The following is a 17,460-nucleotide window of genomic DNA, read 5'->3' as shown; positions in this document are numbered from 1 at the left end:
TTTTTATTTTCCATGGCTGAAATTCTGCTAGGTTACCTCTGCGAGAGCTTTCAAACAAAACGGTTGATGAGTAGGAAAAGAATCGCATACGACGGCGCATTCGAAGAAACAATCGGAACTCTTTCCACCTTTATGGGGCGTTCCATTCACTGAAGCTATAATTTTAAACTTTCAGATCCAGATCCGATGTCTTCCTCGACTTTGGATCCGATGTATCTGATGAAGGGCAATATCCGCGGATATTTGGATCCTAGGTATCAGATCCGACCATCCCTACTAGAAAGTATTCGAGATCTTGAATAATTATGCTCAAAGTAAGATACCTGGAATACCTGGAGGGCAGGCATCGTGACGCGCCACAGAGCATTAAAGAAGATGAGCGACTTGTTTCCATCTGCCAAGGACTGACTACATCCCCTCAACGTGGAAGGCGTTTATAGAATCCCGTGCTCATGCAGGAAATCTTACGTTGGGCAGACAGGGCGCTCCGTGACTTCTCGTCTCAAAGAACACAGACGAGCGATATTACATCATGACACGGAGAAGTCTGCAATAGCGGAGCATGCTTACTCGGAAGATGGACATCGAATTTTAATCGACGAGACGCAGGTGTTAGCCCGAGAAAAATTCTATCATCGACGACTAATTCGGGAGGCTATTGAAATTGAAAAATGCCCCCAAAATTTCAACAGAGTGGACGGCGTTAAACTCAGTCAGACGTGGAAAACGATTTTCCGAAAGAGAAGACGGCGAATATGTTACCAACAAGGTTATTCGCTAGATAAGAAGAGTCCGCTTGCCGCTCAAGGACAGGGGTGAGAGTTCTGCTGACGTCAACTCCGCCCTCCTCCCCCACTCCTCCGGTGGATGGGGGAGGTTGGACGAGTATATTAATTGACCACCAATTTCCGTAATTTCATTCATCGCCTGATGATGCGTCCTGCAACGGTTGCGAAAGCTTGCACGACAAAGCGCAACACTGACGCAGCTGCACCCGGAAGCCGTTTGCAACGATGCCTCTCGCTGCGAAAGCCTACGTTCAGATTGCAATAATCAATCACAGATGCAAAATGAGCTCTCATTCTCACTGGACCTCGAATTACAGCTGTAGTTTCCTCCAAATTAATAAAATTGGCATGAGAGATTCTTTTGATGATTATTAAGAAGTTTTGAAAATAAGTGTTTCTTGGATTGTCGAATATATGCATGAAAGGAACCCATCTCCTGTCGCTAGTTGCCAGCTAGTTGGAATCTTCTCACCAGCTTCTTCTTTTCCTTTTGTTGCTTGCTCAATCTCAACCATACCCTTCACGTACGATTTTGCCCATTTTTGCTCTCCTCAGAAGTATGAATCTGTCAATCCTAAGGGTGATGCAGACTGGCATGTGTTGGTAACATTTACATCAACCCTCTTAGTTTCTTACTTCAGCCCTTTCCTAGCAATGTTGCCTTGAAATTCCATTCCGCATCAACTTGAGAATCTCTCTTGGTGATGCAACAGATTCAGTTTGCTCTATTAGCTCCTATGTTGAGCCACAGCACTGTTGGAAAAGTGAATTATGACCTTTACTAAAATTGTGACCTCTTTTTTGAATGAAAGTGTCATTACTTGACAAAATATACGAGGAATGGCCATACAATACTAATTTTATTCCCTCCCATCCCCTTCCTAAGTGGACTGCATGCGAGGGTCATGGGTTTAACTGAAAGTCATAAGTTGTTTACGCCTTATTTTGGGCCCTTTTCACAGCTTTTTTCACTGAGCCAAGTTTCACTGAAAATTTGATTTTTCCGATCTGCCCCTGAGCGTATCTCTAGTCCTTAGAGCAACAATATACTGCTCTCATTCTTTTATTACAGTGTCTGCCAAAATTGGAGGGAAGCAAGTCAGTTTGCAGATAAACTTATCTGTGAAAGTAGATGGTCAAGGACAATCTACAGTTACCAAAAAGGTGCTATGCTTCTTATGATAAAAGACCCGACTGCAGAAGAAGTGAAGGAAATAGAAAGCCTGATGAAGTATGTCTTCATTAATTATTAAAATTTATTATTAAATCTACCATCTTTCAGTGAGGTGAAACCAGTGAATTAATTTGGGTCCTTCGTCTCAAGTCAACAACACTTAAGAGTCTCAGATTTTGAGAAAAATGTATGAACGGGTGTTAACTGTAGGTATATTCTAAACTGAATTCCTTAAAAATGTTTGTCCAATTTATTTTCACTGACATATTTTCACACTTTACCTCCTATAGACAGCCTCAAACAGTGAAAAGTTAGCACAAGATCAGGCTTTGGGAATTCCTTTTTCATTAGGGTACCTTAGGGCAACAAACTTTCCTCACTGATCATGCTGGAATCTTTGGATTATGCACCATCAGCCCCTAAATTAGGAATTTTGGGGGATAAAGAATTATTAATAGCCTGATAACACACTGTTACCAGATTCTGTGTTTAAGATAAGCTGGAAGACTGTGAATTAGAAGGCATTGTAGGCCATGTTCTTACTTAAGATAACATGCAAAGCATGTGACAATGTCTTATCAAATATTTAAAAACAAGCCATTGGAACGATTTAATGAAATTTGGAAGTGAAATTGAGCATAAACACACAGTAAAATAATTTATAAGTGAGAACTTGTGCTGAAGAGAGGTAATTTTCCTAACTTTAGCCCACATTCAGCCTTATAATGGGGATATTTTGGAATGATAGAGTTTCATTACAGGAGGTTTTTCTCTCTGTACTGAACATGGGAAGGGCCTGGGAATGTGACTATGACTTTGTTATGAGGAAGTTATCATAAAATTTCATCATGTGGAGGCTTGCTATTGATAGATTTTACTGTATACTCAATGTTGCATAAAGTCAAACTTTGAACAATTGGAACTCTAGCCAATATCTCAGGTGAGCTGGCTCAGATTGGCTCAAGTGACAGCACAGTTCAGAAGTGTTGAGATTTAGCCACTCCTGTTAGCATTGGAAACCTGTTGGCAATTTGTTAGCTGAGCTTATGAAATACATACACATTAAAACTTTGAAGGCACATTTCACAATTTAGAACCCATAGTATGCACTTGGAATCATTTAATCCTCATTCTAGATTTGTTTGTAAGTCATATTGATCAGATATGAAAAGTGAAAAGGAGAAGGATGATGGGCTTCCACCAACTTGGATGACTTCTGCTGGGTATAGGCTCAGGCCACTGTATTCATACCAAGCTGAGCAAGTCAAATCAATCTTATTTTGAGAAGAAATAATGGTAGATTCAGAAAAAGTAGCTTTGAATAATAAGTAGAGAATTCAAAGCATCAGTCATTCCACTTTAATACTGACCAAAAGAATAGAAAATTTTACCTTTAGGCCATGACATAGGATATCTTTGAAATTTCCTACATCCTTCTTATATTTCAATGAATTAGGCATCCATAGTGCTCTTCTGTTTGATAGTATGCACTAGATGGAAAATCTCGCATGGAAATTTGTGAATCACCCTGAATGCCATTCGTGCCATTGGCACATCTCCCGTATTTGTTGTGTGGGTGCATACATAGCATTATGTACTGCCATGTTGTCATTTCACTATCGTCAATCTGTTTGAAAACAGGTGAATGGATTTTTATTGGTATAGAAAATATAAATGCTCTCAAAGAACTCTCAAGGTTCTAGTTAGTATCCTCCTTCATTAAATTCTCTGCTGTGTCACTATTACAGAAATGCTCCTCAGTGGAAACAGAGGATTGCTGGAAAATCCTTACCCATGGAAAAATTTGCTGTGAAAAAAACAGAGAGATATTTTGCTCAAGGGAAAACCTTATTGCTTCCAGCATTTGAACTTCTCTATGTTTGGAATTTGTTCAAAGTTCTTGGGAAGAAATGGCAGCTTGTGGAAGGCGTGTACAAGCTTGTTGAAGAAGAATTGAAACTACTCAATAACAAGCCTGGTAATAATCATTATTCATATACTTTTCCGTACGATTTTCCTTTTAACTTGCTATTAATTATTTATTTTTTGTACAGCAAATGAATACAATGCTGACAACAAAGGTTTGCTGCTCTTGCTAAAAGCAGCATGTCTGAGGGCGATGGGCTCACCACTTCAAGCTGAAGAATGCATTCAAAGTTTACTTGCTTTGGAGAAGTCCATAAAGGAAGATAATTATTTGATTCCTTATGGTGTCGTAGAATTGGCTTTGTTACAAAAGGAACAAGGTTTTGATGACAAAGCTATACAGCTCTTGGAGGATGCCAAGTAAGTAACTCAGTCATTGGCTCTTGTGTCTCCCTAGATAATATTTTTGTTTAAAAATGAGGTTTCTTTGATACCAGTTATTGGTATTAGTTCTTAATTTAGCAATTACTCTGCCCAATTATCAATTGTAAAACAAGGATATTTCTCACCATTATGCTATATCATGTTTGTGATTGGTTCTGCTAACATGCAGATAATACGATGATATATTCTATGCTACTTGTTCACGGCTTTTGATTGATATTCAAAGTGATTCCTCTGATTCAAGCTTCAACTTCTATTCCAACTCATATATCTTTATGAGCGATTTCAACATTATGATTCATCTTATACTTTGTCTCCATTAACTTTCCCATGCCAAGAAAGAGGTGGGAAATGGCTTTGGTTTGCTTAACTCTGTATTTGAACTCTTTAGGTTGCTATGTCACTATGATCATGTGCTTCTTGCCATGTGGGTGGAGGGGTTAACTTGAATCACTTGGCCTGGTGACCCTCGGAAGAAGCAAAATTGTTTAAAGATGAATTTAAAGAATACTTTATCTCTGAGAATAAAATCTTGCCAAAGTCATTATTATGATTTAAATAAATCTGCATTTTTATCGAATTTTCATTATCTGAACTGAAAAGTGTAACCATATACATCATGATTCATTGCATTAGGACTCTGGGAACAGTTACCAAAGAAAGAAAATTTTCTGTACTCGATAATCAGATTTTTCATCAAGCTGCTCCCAGACCTCGGATAGTCCTCATCCTTAAAGACTTTCAGCTAACAAGTAGGAAGCAGTCTGAAAGTTTGAATTTTTTTTGCACACGTTGGTGTTTTGGTCTGCTACGTATTTTAACTCTTGGCAAAATTGAAAACAGGCAGCCAGATGTGTCTCCCACTTCAGGTGGGAAGTGTGATAAATGGAGGCCATGGGTTTTCTTTTGCAGCATGTGGTGTTGCAGATGCCTCATCAAGGCAACAGAATTAGGCAAGCCCCGTGCAGCATCATTGGTAGCGACGTTTTGCCTCGGCTTAAAAGTGCCTTTACATTATACTCATGTAATTGTGAGAGGGCTTAGGAAGAATGAGTGATTCTGTTTTATTGTCATGAAGGCTCTCTCACTCCAGATGCAGTTGCTAGAAGCTCTTTGCCATGCATATGATTTGAGTGGCATAGTTTGGATATCCATCAACAGGCGAATACATTGGCTAGCATTTTAAGAGTTACATAATGATTTTAATTAGAGATGAGCGAATAGTATCCGCGAATACTTGAATACTAGAAAGTATTCAATATTCGAGATCTCGAATAATTATGCTAAAAGTACCGTCTCGAATACCTCGAATACTTTGAATTTTGCGTCATACACTGTCGCACGCACGTCGTTGGTAGTTGACTCGGAAAAATGTAGAGAACTGTAGTCTTTTAGTGCATGCAGCGCCGTTTTAGGCAAGTTGACAAACTACATCAAATTCGTGGATTAGAGCGGTGAAAAGAGTTCAACATGGGGAACCAAAAATTATTGGGTGAAAAAATCCGTAAATCCCCGGTTTCCCCCACCAGGAGAACCTCAGTGCCGTGAGATAGTAACTACGTAGCACAATTCCCAAAATCCGCTACCCCCTCCATCAATCAGCCCTCGGCCCCTCCTCTGACGCTTTCCTCCTCTCCGAAATCAAAGAAAAGGCCCCAGCTGGGGCAGGGTTCGTATTACTAAGACCATAAATCAAAACCTTCAAAAGAAAATATCAAGTTACATGAGAAAAATAGAATGGTGTTTCACCCTACCCTCTTTCTCTCCCACTGACCTTTTTCTGCCTACCTGCTTCTAAGTTCCCCATTTCTGGAGGTCAACTGCTGCATGAGTCATCTATTAGCCCAAAAGGTGTCTGACAATGACTTTTGACAATTGATATTACACCTTTAGTGGATTGAAATATTAGTAATGTGCGGGTAATTTAAAAAAGAATAAGACCAAACACGACGTATTTCTGACTTCATTTAAGCATTTTATGCAGGAAATAAATGTCAAAATACTATGGAGACTTAGCATTCTGTCGAAACTCGATATCCTTGTAGCTGAGCTTCTTGGAAGTTGATGTGGTATTTTTTCCGAAAACATATATCAAGTTACTATTTATGAGTTATGCTATAAATCTCTATTGTTACAGTTACAGACGAAGGGATATTTTATCAGGATATTTGGTTTCTCCCTGATAGCAATTCGAATTCATCTGCTTATCTCGTGAGAAATTCCAAAGATGGACTGAAAATAATTAAAGAAGAAGAAAATCCGGTGGAGAAGGGAGTGTATTTTGCAAAACGCCTCGGATTGTCCACTAGCGCTTGACTGTAGGAGTGGGGGTAAAGCGAGCTACCTTTTCAAAATAAGAAGTTGGATGAAGCCAAGTGTCAGATGGGCGAGCCGCTGAAATGGTGTTTGGTAGATAAGAATGTATGCATCAGACAGAAATCTGTCGTAGTAGTGTAATGCCGAGACGGCATGCAATCATTTTTTTACAAGGTGGTGCGTCCCCTTAGAATATTTGAAAGAGATGTTAGTTGAATCAACAATATGCCCAAATCGTTTCCATAAAATTAAAATATTCCATTAATCAGCTAAATACTTGAATCCTTGAAAGGAAATCACAATTACTTACCAAAATCTTGGGTTTCCTGATGCATGGGCAACCTAGTCAAACATTCCTGCATTCATCGTTTAGTATTCGAGTTATTCGTAATTTGAGGTATCGAATATTCGAGCAATTATTTAATATTCGAATTCGATATTCGACTTCGAAAAATCTGCTATTCGACCCATCTCTAATTTTAATATAATATTAATTAATATGTGCAATAATTGGAAACCTTATTGATTTCAGATATTATTTTTTCCTCAGATTTATGGTGTGTAATTATATCTTCTATATTATTTCTACTGTAAAGATACCTTTTTCTCAACTTGTATGCAACCAAACTCTACAAATGAGGTACCAAAATGCACAGAATTTATCAAACAAAATGCAACGGTATATCTTACTTCCTAAATATTGCTATTGTTTCCTAAAATTGGTTTTTAAATAATTTAAAAAAAAACAAACAAAAAAAAACAAAAAAAAACTAAATATTCTTGACGTTAACGGCGCACAAACTGATACATTTGTTCATTTGAAACAATATCTCGCACCCTTTAAATAACTTTTATCAAAATGCTGCTGATTCCACATTCAAGTCTCCTGTTGATACGTAAGTATGAGTCATCATGTGCATTTAACAGAGGATAGTGTAATCACTTACAATGTTGTGTTTAAAGAGGTCCTCAATTTGTACATGAGCATTCCAATTAAATTTGTACGTAAGACCCTGCCTTTTTTCTACATTTTAAAATTAGAAACGCGCCTATCCCTCTGTGGACCTGCATTGAAAAGAGCGGGAGAAGCGCATCACGCTCGTACATATATATATGAGCTGTGTAAAATTATTTTGGCAGCCCTCGTCTGGCTTTATTATTCATCATATTCAATTTGGTTCTAGCACTGTATGAAGCATATAAATATTTTCATTGAGAGTTATTTAATTCCTTCCTTTTCAGGAGGATATACACAGGGTATTCTTTGGAATCACGGCTCCATTTTAAGATCCATTCTGCTCTCTTGGAACTTCAGAGTGATCGCAAAGTTATAAATGAAGCTGCTGCTACTGAAATGTCTACTTTGTAGTTAACTCTCTTGTATTATTTGCTTTTAGTACTGACCAGTATTTTTTCATGGTCCATGAAAATTTTTCATTGTACTTACTTTGTTGATTTATTTTTGGTACAACCAAGAAATAGCCGTTAAGATGACTGTTTATGTTTATATTTGGTGCATATCCAATTGACTATAATCTCAAATTAATACTGAGAAGAGAAAGAATTGGCTAGTACTCAGAATAAAATCAAAGTTGCCAAGTCACTTGCCAAAATGTATATCAAGCTAGAGTAATAGCTTTTGACTCATTTCAACCAATGCTCTGGAGTGCCATAAAATTTTATTGTTTAGGAATTCAACCAATAATTTTGTTCCTGTTATCGTGTTTATCAGTTTTATTTGCCTCATGATCTCCATAGGGTTTGGTTTTTGCATTTTTGCTCCATGAGTATGGAGGCATAGATACACATTACATATTTAATGAGATTGTGTTGGAGATTATCAAGTACATATAATTTAACTCCTATGTCCTAATTTATTTTCAAACTTTGTATCTCGTCATTGAGGTTGATAATTTTCCATCTTTGGTATCTCTAATGACTAAATGGCTTCCCTCTTTCTTTGCTCATTCTCTTCAGATGAGAGGTAATGGAGGCAGGATTATAATTGAGTGCAAGAGGCTTATTCCATGCCAACTTGAATCCTCAACAAATTGAGGGGGAAGCCAATTACCATTTTTCTAGTGCTTTTAACAGTTTGGCATGTTTCCCAATATTTCATGCATTTATGGGTACTGTTACCCGTCATAAGTTCCTCAAGATTTAATTTTCTGATTGTTACATAGACAATTAGGATGTGCATTTGCTGCCATAGTGGTGGATAATGTGCATGAGCAGCATTTTTGGGAAGTCAACGTTCTGCAGTGTATCACAGAAAAGATAGCCAAAGAGTAAAGGTGAGATGCATCAGTACCTTATGGAAAGTGATAGTTTTTTTGAATGGTCATTGTTTACCGTTATTTGGTGTTCCAAGATAATGGATGATTTTTCTCAAATTGTTATGTGATATCATTTTGATGTATGTATATGTAGTCTGCAATGATTTTTAGTGATTATCCTGAATTTCATTAATCTGACAATACCAAAAATAATTTACAGGGTTATTTCAAATCAGTTAATGATGATAATTATGATTTAATATTTATATAACTTGCAGCCAAGTCTAAAACTATTGTGAGAGTGATATTTGAGTGTTAGAACTAAAAATACCACCATGGTGATGTTTCCCATTGCATTTTTGGTATTTTTTTTAATGAATGTATCTTCAAGAGTGAAAACAACTGTAAAGTTTTTCTTCCTAATATTTTAGCACAGTATCAGATGTAATTATTATCAATGTAATTTATGATGGGAAGTCTTCCCATTCATATGGGCTCTGTTGTATGTCATTGACGTGGATGGATGTGGTTGCGCAGCATGAGAAAGATGAAGAAGAATGTTTTGGTCCCCATAGTGCCTTATCACATCAAGCGCTCTCATATTTTGAAGAGTGACTCGAACACTCTGTAGACAAAGGTACCTCCGCACTCACTTGATCCATCTCCTTCCAACTATACTCACTTGCTTCTCTGTGTTTCTTGCATGACACAATGAGGACAGCAACAGTTTTGGTTGCCCAAGAAGGTGGAGCAACTGATGCGGGAGGTTACCCAAGAGACTCTTCTCTGCATATTTCTGGCAACATCAAGTGCATTGCCCTTTGTTGGTGACTTGACGTCCCTCCCCTCCTTCCCCACCCTGCTCTCTTGATTTGTTTTGCGCTCCCTTGAGCCACACGAAACATTTTTGCCTGAGCCAAAGTGCTCGACTGGTGTCCTCTTGAAAAAATTCCTACCACTTTTCTTCAGTGGAATTATCCTCTTAGTTCTTCGTAAAATGTTCATATGTAAACATTGGCAGCAAATAATTCTGCAAAGTTATGAGTACCAATGGAAAGGAAGATCTGGGTATCAAATGAGTTCCTGAGAAAATCCAAGTTCGGTTATTTTTGTTGCCAAGTTTTTTAAGGGATATTATGTCCATATCATTGAACTCATTTGTGATGGAAAAGTTGACAAGAAAGTTATGATAGCAGAAATTCATGTATTGAAATGGAAGTATTAGAACATTTCTTTAAGTAAATGAAACCACTGTAGAAAAGCACATTTTTCAGCACATATTTTTTTTTATGAACTTTCACAAAAGGGTAATGGAGTTTGATTGTGCATATCAAGTGTCTGTGCAGGACATGAAATGTTTCATGTTAGGTCTTTTATTGTTGAGTAACCAAGAAAGAAGTACCTCGCTTGATGTGAGAGATGAAAAACTCTATCATGCGTGGTGCTTGAGCAAAGAATAGGGCTGAAGTCATGTCTTAATGGTATTCATTATCATTTATGCTCATACTTTCCCAATTCAACCCTTATTCATCACGAATGCATGTGATTGATTTTCTGAAGTTTGGCTATTTTTAGTTATTTTGATTTTTTTTCCTTTGAGTGTATAGCATTAGGTAAAACTTTATCTAATTACAAGACTTTTTTGTTAAGAATATCTTACATAATTTGAAATTATTATTTTCAGCTTCACAATAATGGCTTGTGATTCCAGCTTTAAAAACTATGTACTGTACTACATTTGAGTGTCCAACTATCTCAGTTTTTGGTTAAATGAGATCTACCTACATTTCCAGTCTGGGAATGCATAAATTCAAGTTAATGGTCCTCATTTCCTCATAATTATTATTACTTACCCTCCACAGTTGAAAATGAAGAGATTCGCTGTTCCTCTGAAGAAAATCTTTGTAGCAAAATGGAAACAACGCACTGTGTTTTACTTCTTTAAATCAATATGCTAGCGCAAGTCTGAGACTTGGCCCCTTGAAAGTGACCACTATTTGCAAACTTAATAATTACATTAATAAACTTCTTATAATGTAGTATGTACTTAATAATGAGCACTATGTTTGCTAAACTCTTGCTCACCTCTGCAGCCCCTTTGGGCAATGTCTGTGTCATCCAAGCCATTTTATCTTTGCTGATGTGAAGGCTAGATGTCCCTCTACATCAGCACCTCGTACATCCGTGTAAACCAAAATGAAACGTGTTGTCTGCACATGAGCCTTTCTCTGGCCAGACAATACACTTGCTTATTCCATTACTTCCAATCAAGAGTGAACCATCTGTTGTGATGCTCCCATGAGCTGAGCCAATTCCTTTTTTGTCTGGTGCTCAGGCACTACCCTCTTTCTGAGACACACCACCTGTTAGCCATTCAATCCTATGAGAGGAATCTCCTCTAACAGCCATTGATATATATCTTGCTGGTTTCCTTGCCCTTAGCTCCCATTCATCTCCATTGTAAGCAATCTCTTTGCAATTGGGATCTCTTGCCTCCCCTGTTTCACCCTCCTAAGCTCTGGTACAGTAACCGTCTTTGTAAAAATTTATTTCACATTAGACTGCCATGACATTGGGGTGCTTTGCGTTTGATTGCTAAATGGTGCAATTCATGTAAGCTAAATTTGAATTCCTCTTCATGCCTGTCAGTTTCCAGAAAAATTCCCTACTAACTTTTATTGATTCTAAGCCTATTACTGTGTTTCATCTATAATTCTCAAGTTGCTGAATTCAATATGAGATTCACATCAGCACTTTTCAAGTGATTAGTGTTGGAGTTTGGTGTAGTTAATGGGTAGTTATTTGGTAATTACTATTTATTAGTGGCTTCAGGATTTATGAAGAAAAGTTTTGTGTGCAATTATAAATATTTTCCCCAACCTTTTCCAAAATTACCAATAGCATTTGTAAAGGACCCAAATGAGCTGTAATTCCTTGAGCCAAGTGGGTTGGTGAGGGGAAGTATGTCTCCTGTGGTGGTCCAAATATATTCGCAGTGTGACTTACCATTGCTCACGTTTAGTTGTGAGGTGACACTATGTTCTGCTCGAGCTGTGAGTTTTATGTCAAATTGATCTTCGTATATAATGCCCTATTAGTTACTTGTTATCTAAGTGAATATTTCTTGAGTGAGAGACTTTCAATTGCAGTTGCAAGTGGGCTGGCTATGTGAACACTTTTCCATCAGAATATGACCGCCATGTCAAGAAGGAAAAGTGAATTGTTATTAAATGTCCTCCATTTTCATATAAATGGATTAACTATCATATTTCAGAGTTCTGTCCTTTAAATAGTATCATTGAAGTTCTAATTGTTTGCGTTCTTTGCAGTTTTGGAACCAACAACTTTAGATTCAGAGTTAGTTCCTCCTTTGTGAAGTATTTAATTTTACCCATTATTTTTGCCCATTTTGAAGTTTCCTCTCCTTTTTTATTCTCATGAAATGTGGTCACTCTAGATGCTCATTGTTAGCATGTGTTCTGATTTGTCTAGACAAAGACCATTTCTGGTAGTATTACTATTAATATCTGCCTCGTCATCAACTTTCAAAAATTTTCATATCCCAATCAAAAGCTTTTCTCGTAGGGAATAATAATTCTTGTCTGCATATGGTCATGGTGACACTTTACTCATTCCATGAATGTTTGGCTATGTAAAGTTAATGAAATCCTGTCACGGCTCTTTTTTTCTCCATGCATTCTGTTTATTGGGAATTAAAAAATATCTGGTGACTCCACCCAGTGATTTTTGGTGGCTTACATATGTATATCATTTTAGTTGCAGTTCAAGACTGTTCATATCCTATTCTATGGAGAAATCTTAAAAAAATGCATTGATTTAAGTTAGGGCCTTCTAGATGAGTGGGGATATCTTACTGTCATTCCATTTCATCCGGTAGTTAATTATGATTTTAAATGTATGGCAGCTACTTTGAATTGGATTTCAATTTTGTTATTATGAAACACTTATATGTTATATTTTCTTCAATATAGTTGAAACTTTGTAAAATTAGGGCTAGCGACACATGGAAATACAAGGGAAGGGAAAAGAAAAAAAAATATCTATTTTGAAGCTATTGTTCTCAGTTTTTCACTGTTTATGGCAAGTTTAGTTGGAAGTGGGATTTTTCTCCCTTTGTGTGCATGTATGTGCTTTCAATCCATATCATGGCAAATATTTTTACTCTCTTTATGAGACTCCTTCACAATGGTGTTCTCTTCTTTCTCCTATCGGCCGGAACCCATCCTGTAGAGCAGATCTTGGGAATCGCTTCCTCTTATTGATTCAATAACTTGCTCTCCTTCTTGCTAAAGATTTCCAACACTCCTTGTTAATCATGTTCCTTTGTGTCCTCACATATTCTCCTCCAAATCAACATTTTTTGCCACCCCTCAGTTCTTATTTCTAATACAGCACGACCTTTAAGGTCAGTATTATTTCAGTATCCAATCAATTAGGTTTCACTTCGTTTGTCGTAGATTCCTCTGAAATTTTTCTATGCCTGACAGCAGTCATCTAATGTGTTTATTCATGGGATGAGAAAAGCAAACTACAATTTGCTTTTCTCGTGCCATGTATAGTTTAACTTCAGTGACAGCCTCAAAGATTATTTTTTGGCCTTTGCCTAAAACCTTTCTTAGTGCTCATATATCATGCAGTAAATTGTGAAAATTTCATGGTTGTTTCAGCAGAAGTTAAGAGGTATGATTGATGAGTGAGTGAGTCAAAAGAGTAGACTTTGTGCAAAGAGACTGGCAGAAGCATCGTTTTGAAATGCAAGGGAACCGAAAGCTTAAACAAGGCTGAAATTATATTTGTGCTTAATTTTTTATGTTATTAGCAGCTATTAATATTAATGAAATTTTTTAACTCAGATGTCACTGAAGTAAGATTTTTCCACTATGTGCGTGGTAGGATATTGAAGAAATTCTTTGCCATGGAAAATATCCTATCCATCTTTCCAAGTCATCCGGGACCTCTTTCTTCTCCAGCATCTTGGGAATCATTCAATCGTCTATAATTATGCTTCAACCTCTTACTCTTTGTGCTCCTTATCTCTTCCAACAGTATTCTCTCCTGGCAAACTATTTCAAGTGGTTTAGTTGTTTTCTTCCTTATCCAGCCCAGATCCTGTTTGACTAGTCTCGTCTTAATTTCTTAGGGTTCCCATTTCTACTCCATAGTGTGCAATGTTAGTCATTCCACCACTCCCTAGTATCCAGTCAGTGAGATTGTTGTCTCTATCTGTGCCAGCTGCATGTTTCCTTTCAAATAAAAATTTTTATTATTCTTCCTAGGTTTTTGAGCTTCTCATCAAGCTCTTATTTTAGTACTGTGAAAATGATATTTTCAGCTTGGTGTTTACTGAGATTAAAGTGAAATATTTCTCAGAAACATAGTATAAATAAGAAAATTACCTCCATTTAAAGCTATGCTTATGCGTGCATCAAATTTGAGATGTAATCTGAAAATATCATATCTGTATATCTAGTACATTGCCTGTCAATGACTCTATGGATATCATTTTGAACTGCATGGTTTAATTCCAATGGTTTAATATTCATTCTTAAAGTAAACGTTAGTGGGACAAATACACCCCAAAAAATTAATTGAAATATCTTTTCTTAGCTTTGTATGTTGCAATGAAAATATATTGTGAAAATTTCACTCATTGCTCAAATAATTTGGGCTATACATTGATAGGTTAAATAAATTGGTCAGTCAGGTTATCTTACTTTATGTGACACATCATTTTGGCAGCATCCATTGTGAATTTATTCCATAATTCGTTGCAAAATATTAATTCTCAATTGTCACATGCTGATGAGTTATTCCTTGATATTGATTTCCTAATTGTTGCTTTATGTGAAGATACTAGTGCTTTATAGCATGAGCCACCATTGCATCAGAGTGGTATTAACTTTGAAACGCTCATGGCTGTGTGCTTGATCAGCCTTATGAGTGTTTTAACTTCTCTCATCAAAATGTTTCTCTCTTATTTGTCTAATGGGCCTCTTATAGTCTGTGATTAGCACTGTTCATATTGACAGGCTATCAATGCTCTCTGTTCACATGAACTTATAATGCATAACAAGGAAAGGTCATTACACTCCTAAATTGAAGGCCCAAGTGGGAATATTTGAGAGGGTTTATCTGGAGGGGTCACACTTAAAGAATATCCCCCATTCATTTATGGAGGTTTGAACCCCCATAGTCTCCCCTCCTGACTACAGCCTTGCTTGAATTATTTGTTTTTTTTAAATTGTTATGTTTTCACTCATCTTTAGTGATTGTGTTTATGATCTTTAAGAAATGAGAGTTCCAGTTGCTCCACAAGTTTGTAGATAGTAGTTTGCTCCACAAGGTGTATTCCATGAAGCAATTTTAACAGTTGTTTTTTATCCCTAATTGAGGGGTTGTTTGTCTCAACTGGAGAGAACTCTGTCATAAGCCAAAATGTTATTCCTTTGTTCATTTTGTAGTATTTGGTGTTGTTTTTTGAGTTATTGTTATAGGTAGTCTATTGTATTATTAGTGGTGATATGCTGTTCTGGGGATAAATGTCATGGTTGACCAAAGTTAAGTTGCTAAAATTTTAAGGGCAATGGCCAAGGTATGTTGGCATGGTTTTGGACATGTATCATTAAAATGGAAATTGTCGTTGACTGTTGGTTAATGAAATAACCGTATTCATTGTTGAATAAAGTTGTTGAAATGAATGAACAATAATGGTTAAGTGTTCTATTTTTAAACCAATAAATATAATTGAAAAATAAATTGTAATCTGTGATGTATTTTATTTCATAAGAGCTATATGATGAACTAGTTTCATTTATGATTTTCTTGGGGTCAGAATTATTTGTATGGCTCTTACCTGTAAGACCCATCTCAAGTTTGTTCTCAGAAAATGGCTTGGTGGTGTAACTGGCTAACACACCTGACCGGTAATCAGGAGATCCGGGTTCGAATCCCGGCTAAGCCAAGTATTTTTTCATGGCGAACTTCATCCTTGGTGTATTTAGCATTGCACTCGTGCGCTTGTCTGCATACAAAGTCACTAGTTTCTGCGGTGCTTTGGATGATTCACTAAACAAGGAGAGGTTTTATAGAGTACCTACTTGAGTGTCAAGATGTAGCTCCTAGCCGGAACACCGCTCTATACGATGTCACCACATAGGAATTTGTTGCCCTTGGCTTACTAGATGATCTATGTGGTGGCTTGACATGATGAGAATACTCTCAGCACTTCATCTGCACCCTTAGCCTATTCTCTACCTCTCACTCCCAATGCTCTGCTTTCCTTTGAACTAAGGACCTCACGCCAGCATTGCACCTCTCTGTTTGTCCTTATTCTCAGGACTCACGAGTGTGACTGCCTCATCAGGACTTTGCACCAGTATTTACTATGGTTGCCTCACACCAGACCCTTTTTATATCCTCATCCATGAGACTAAATACACTAAGACAGTCAAAATTCACACATGTGATAAAGTGGTCGCTCATTGTAAGCTGGGCCTGTGCAGTATGATGATGGATCATGGGACAGGGGACATCTGAGGATGAGACAAAAAGACTTGCTGTACCAAGCTTACCATTGTAATATAAAATGTTTGTCACAAAGTATGAGACATAAAAACAGGAATGATACCCAAAATTCCTTCTCCTGTAAGTAGAGGTTTTTCAGGGTATCCTTGGTGGGCAGGGGCAGTGTGTAATTTGGACAGGCAATTCTGTAGATCATCTTAGTTGTTGCACACTATGTCAGCAGATGTAAAAAAATGGGGATAGAACATTGGATGTGAAGTGGATAGCAACAATTAGAGTGGAAGTATTGTTGTTTATTAGCATCTTTAACTCTGACTGATGTTTCAAATTTTTGTCATCAGAAAGGGAGATAATATGACCTGAGCCTGAGCATTCCCATGGCCAGGTTGGCTCAGTAAAATTTAGTATTCTCGAGTATTCATAGTCATAATCTACCCCATAGCATCGTTGATGCACTTTCTGTAGGTACTTTTCCTAATTAGGCCTTAGGCATCTTTTAAGTCAGGGTAGACAAGGGACTTATGGATTGTTAGGAAAAATGTGGTGATCTAAAGTTGCTGAAGCCCATAAGGCCCAGAATACTATATTATACATATGTGCTCAGCTGGATTTAATGTTGACGTGAATGCAACCTTGCGGCTGAGCTTAAAGCCACCGAGTGCATCCACCAGGTTGCAGATAGTGGGTCAACCTCTAGGTATAGAGGTTAGCTGCAAGATAAGCGAGTCCACTTGTTGAATAAGCAGTTGTGGACAAAAAGCGATAGTGGAGTGAGGGGGTATTGGCCTATCTTAGGGTTAGATAGGCCATTTAACCCTTTCGCTGCTGTGAACCTACCCAGTATGCTCGCATAGCAGACTGCTGTGAATATAGCTTTACATCCTCCCTGCCGTGCATTCAGCGCTTTCACTGCATGTGACGGGTAGGTTTCAGAAGGGTGGCCTGCAGCGGAAGGGTTAAATGATACCCAAACCTGAGAAGATGCCGTAACTTGTTGACTGGAGGCCTCCAACAATTATGCCTCTCATCACTCACGGGAGATGGCAGCAGC

At 37.5% G+C, this 17,460-nt stretch overlaps 1 protein-coding gene and 1 non-coding gene across 4 annotated transcripts in view; both read left to right on the top strand.

Moving 5' to 3' along the window:
- LOC124171858 (tetratricopeptide repeat protein 39B-like) overlaps positions 1 to 15,641 on the top strand; it is a 77,286-nt gene extending 61,645 nt beyond the window's left edge. For all 3 annotated transcript variants that reach the window (XM_046551217.1, XM_046551218.1, XM_046551216.1), the window contains 4 exons: positions 1,861 to 2,019; positions 3,711 to 3,940; positions 4,017 to 4,248; positions 7,831 to 15,641. In XM_046551217.1, coding sequence (XP_046407173.1) covers positions 1,861 to 2,019; positions 3,711 to 3,940; positions 4,017 to 4,248; positions 7,831 to 7,957 — 748 coding nt within the window. In that variant the 3' untranslated portion in view covers positions 7,958 to 15,641. The remainder of the gene's footprint in view (positions 1 to 1,860; positions 2,020 to 3,710; positions 3,941 to 4,016; positions 4,249 to 7,830) is intronic.
- Positions 15,642 to 15,773: 132 nt separating this feature from the next.
- On the top strand, positions 15,774 to 15,846 carry Trnat-ggu. The gene has a single exon. It is a non-coding gene; the product is annotated as a tRNA-Thr (tRNA).
- The last annotated feature ends 1,614 nt before the right edge of the window (positions 15,847 to 17,460 follow it).

Source organism: Ischnura elegans, chromosome X, assembly GCF_921293095.1.
Source record: "Ischnura elegans chromosome X, ioIscEleg1.1, whole genome shotgun sequence".
NCBI lineage: Eukaryota > Metazoa > Arthropoda > Insecta > Odonata > Coenagrionidae > Ischnura > Ischnura elegans.
Note: the sequence above shows the minus strand (reverse complement) of the source record. Positions and strands in the feature narration are given on the sequence as shown.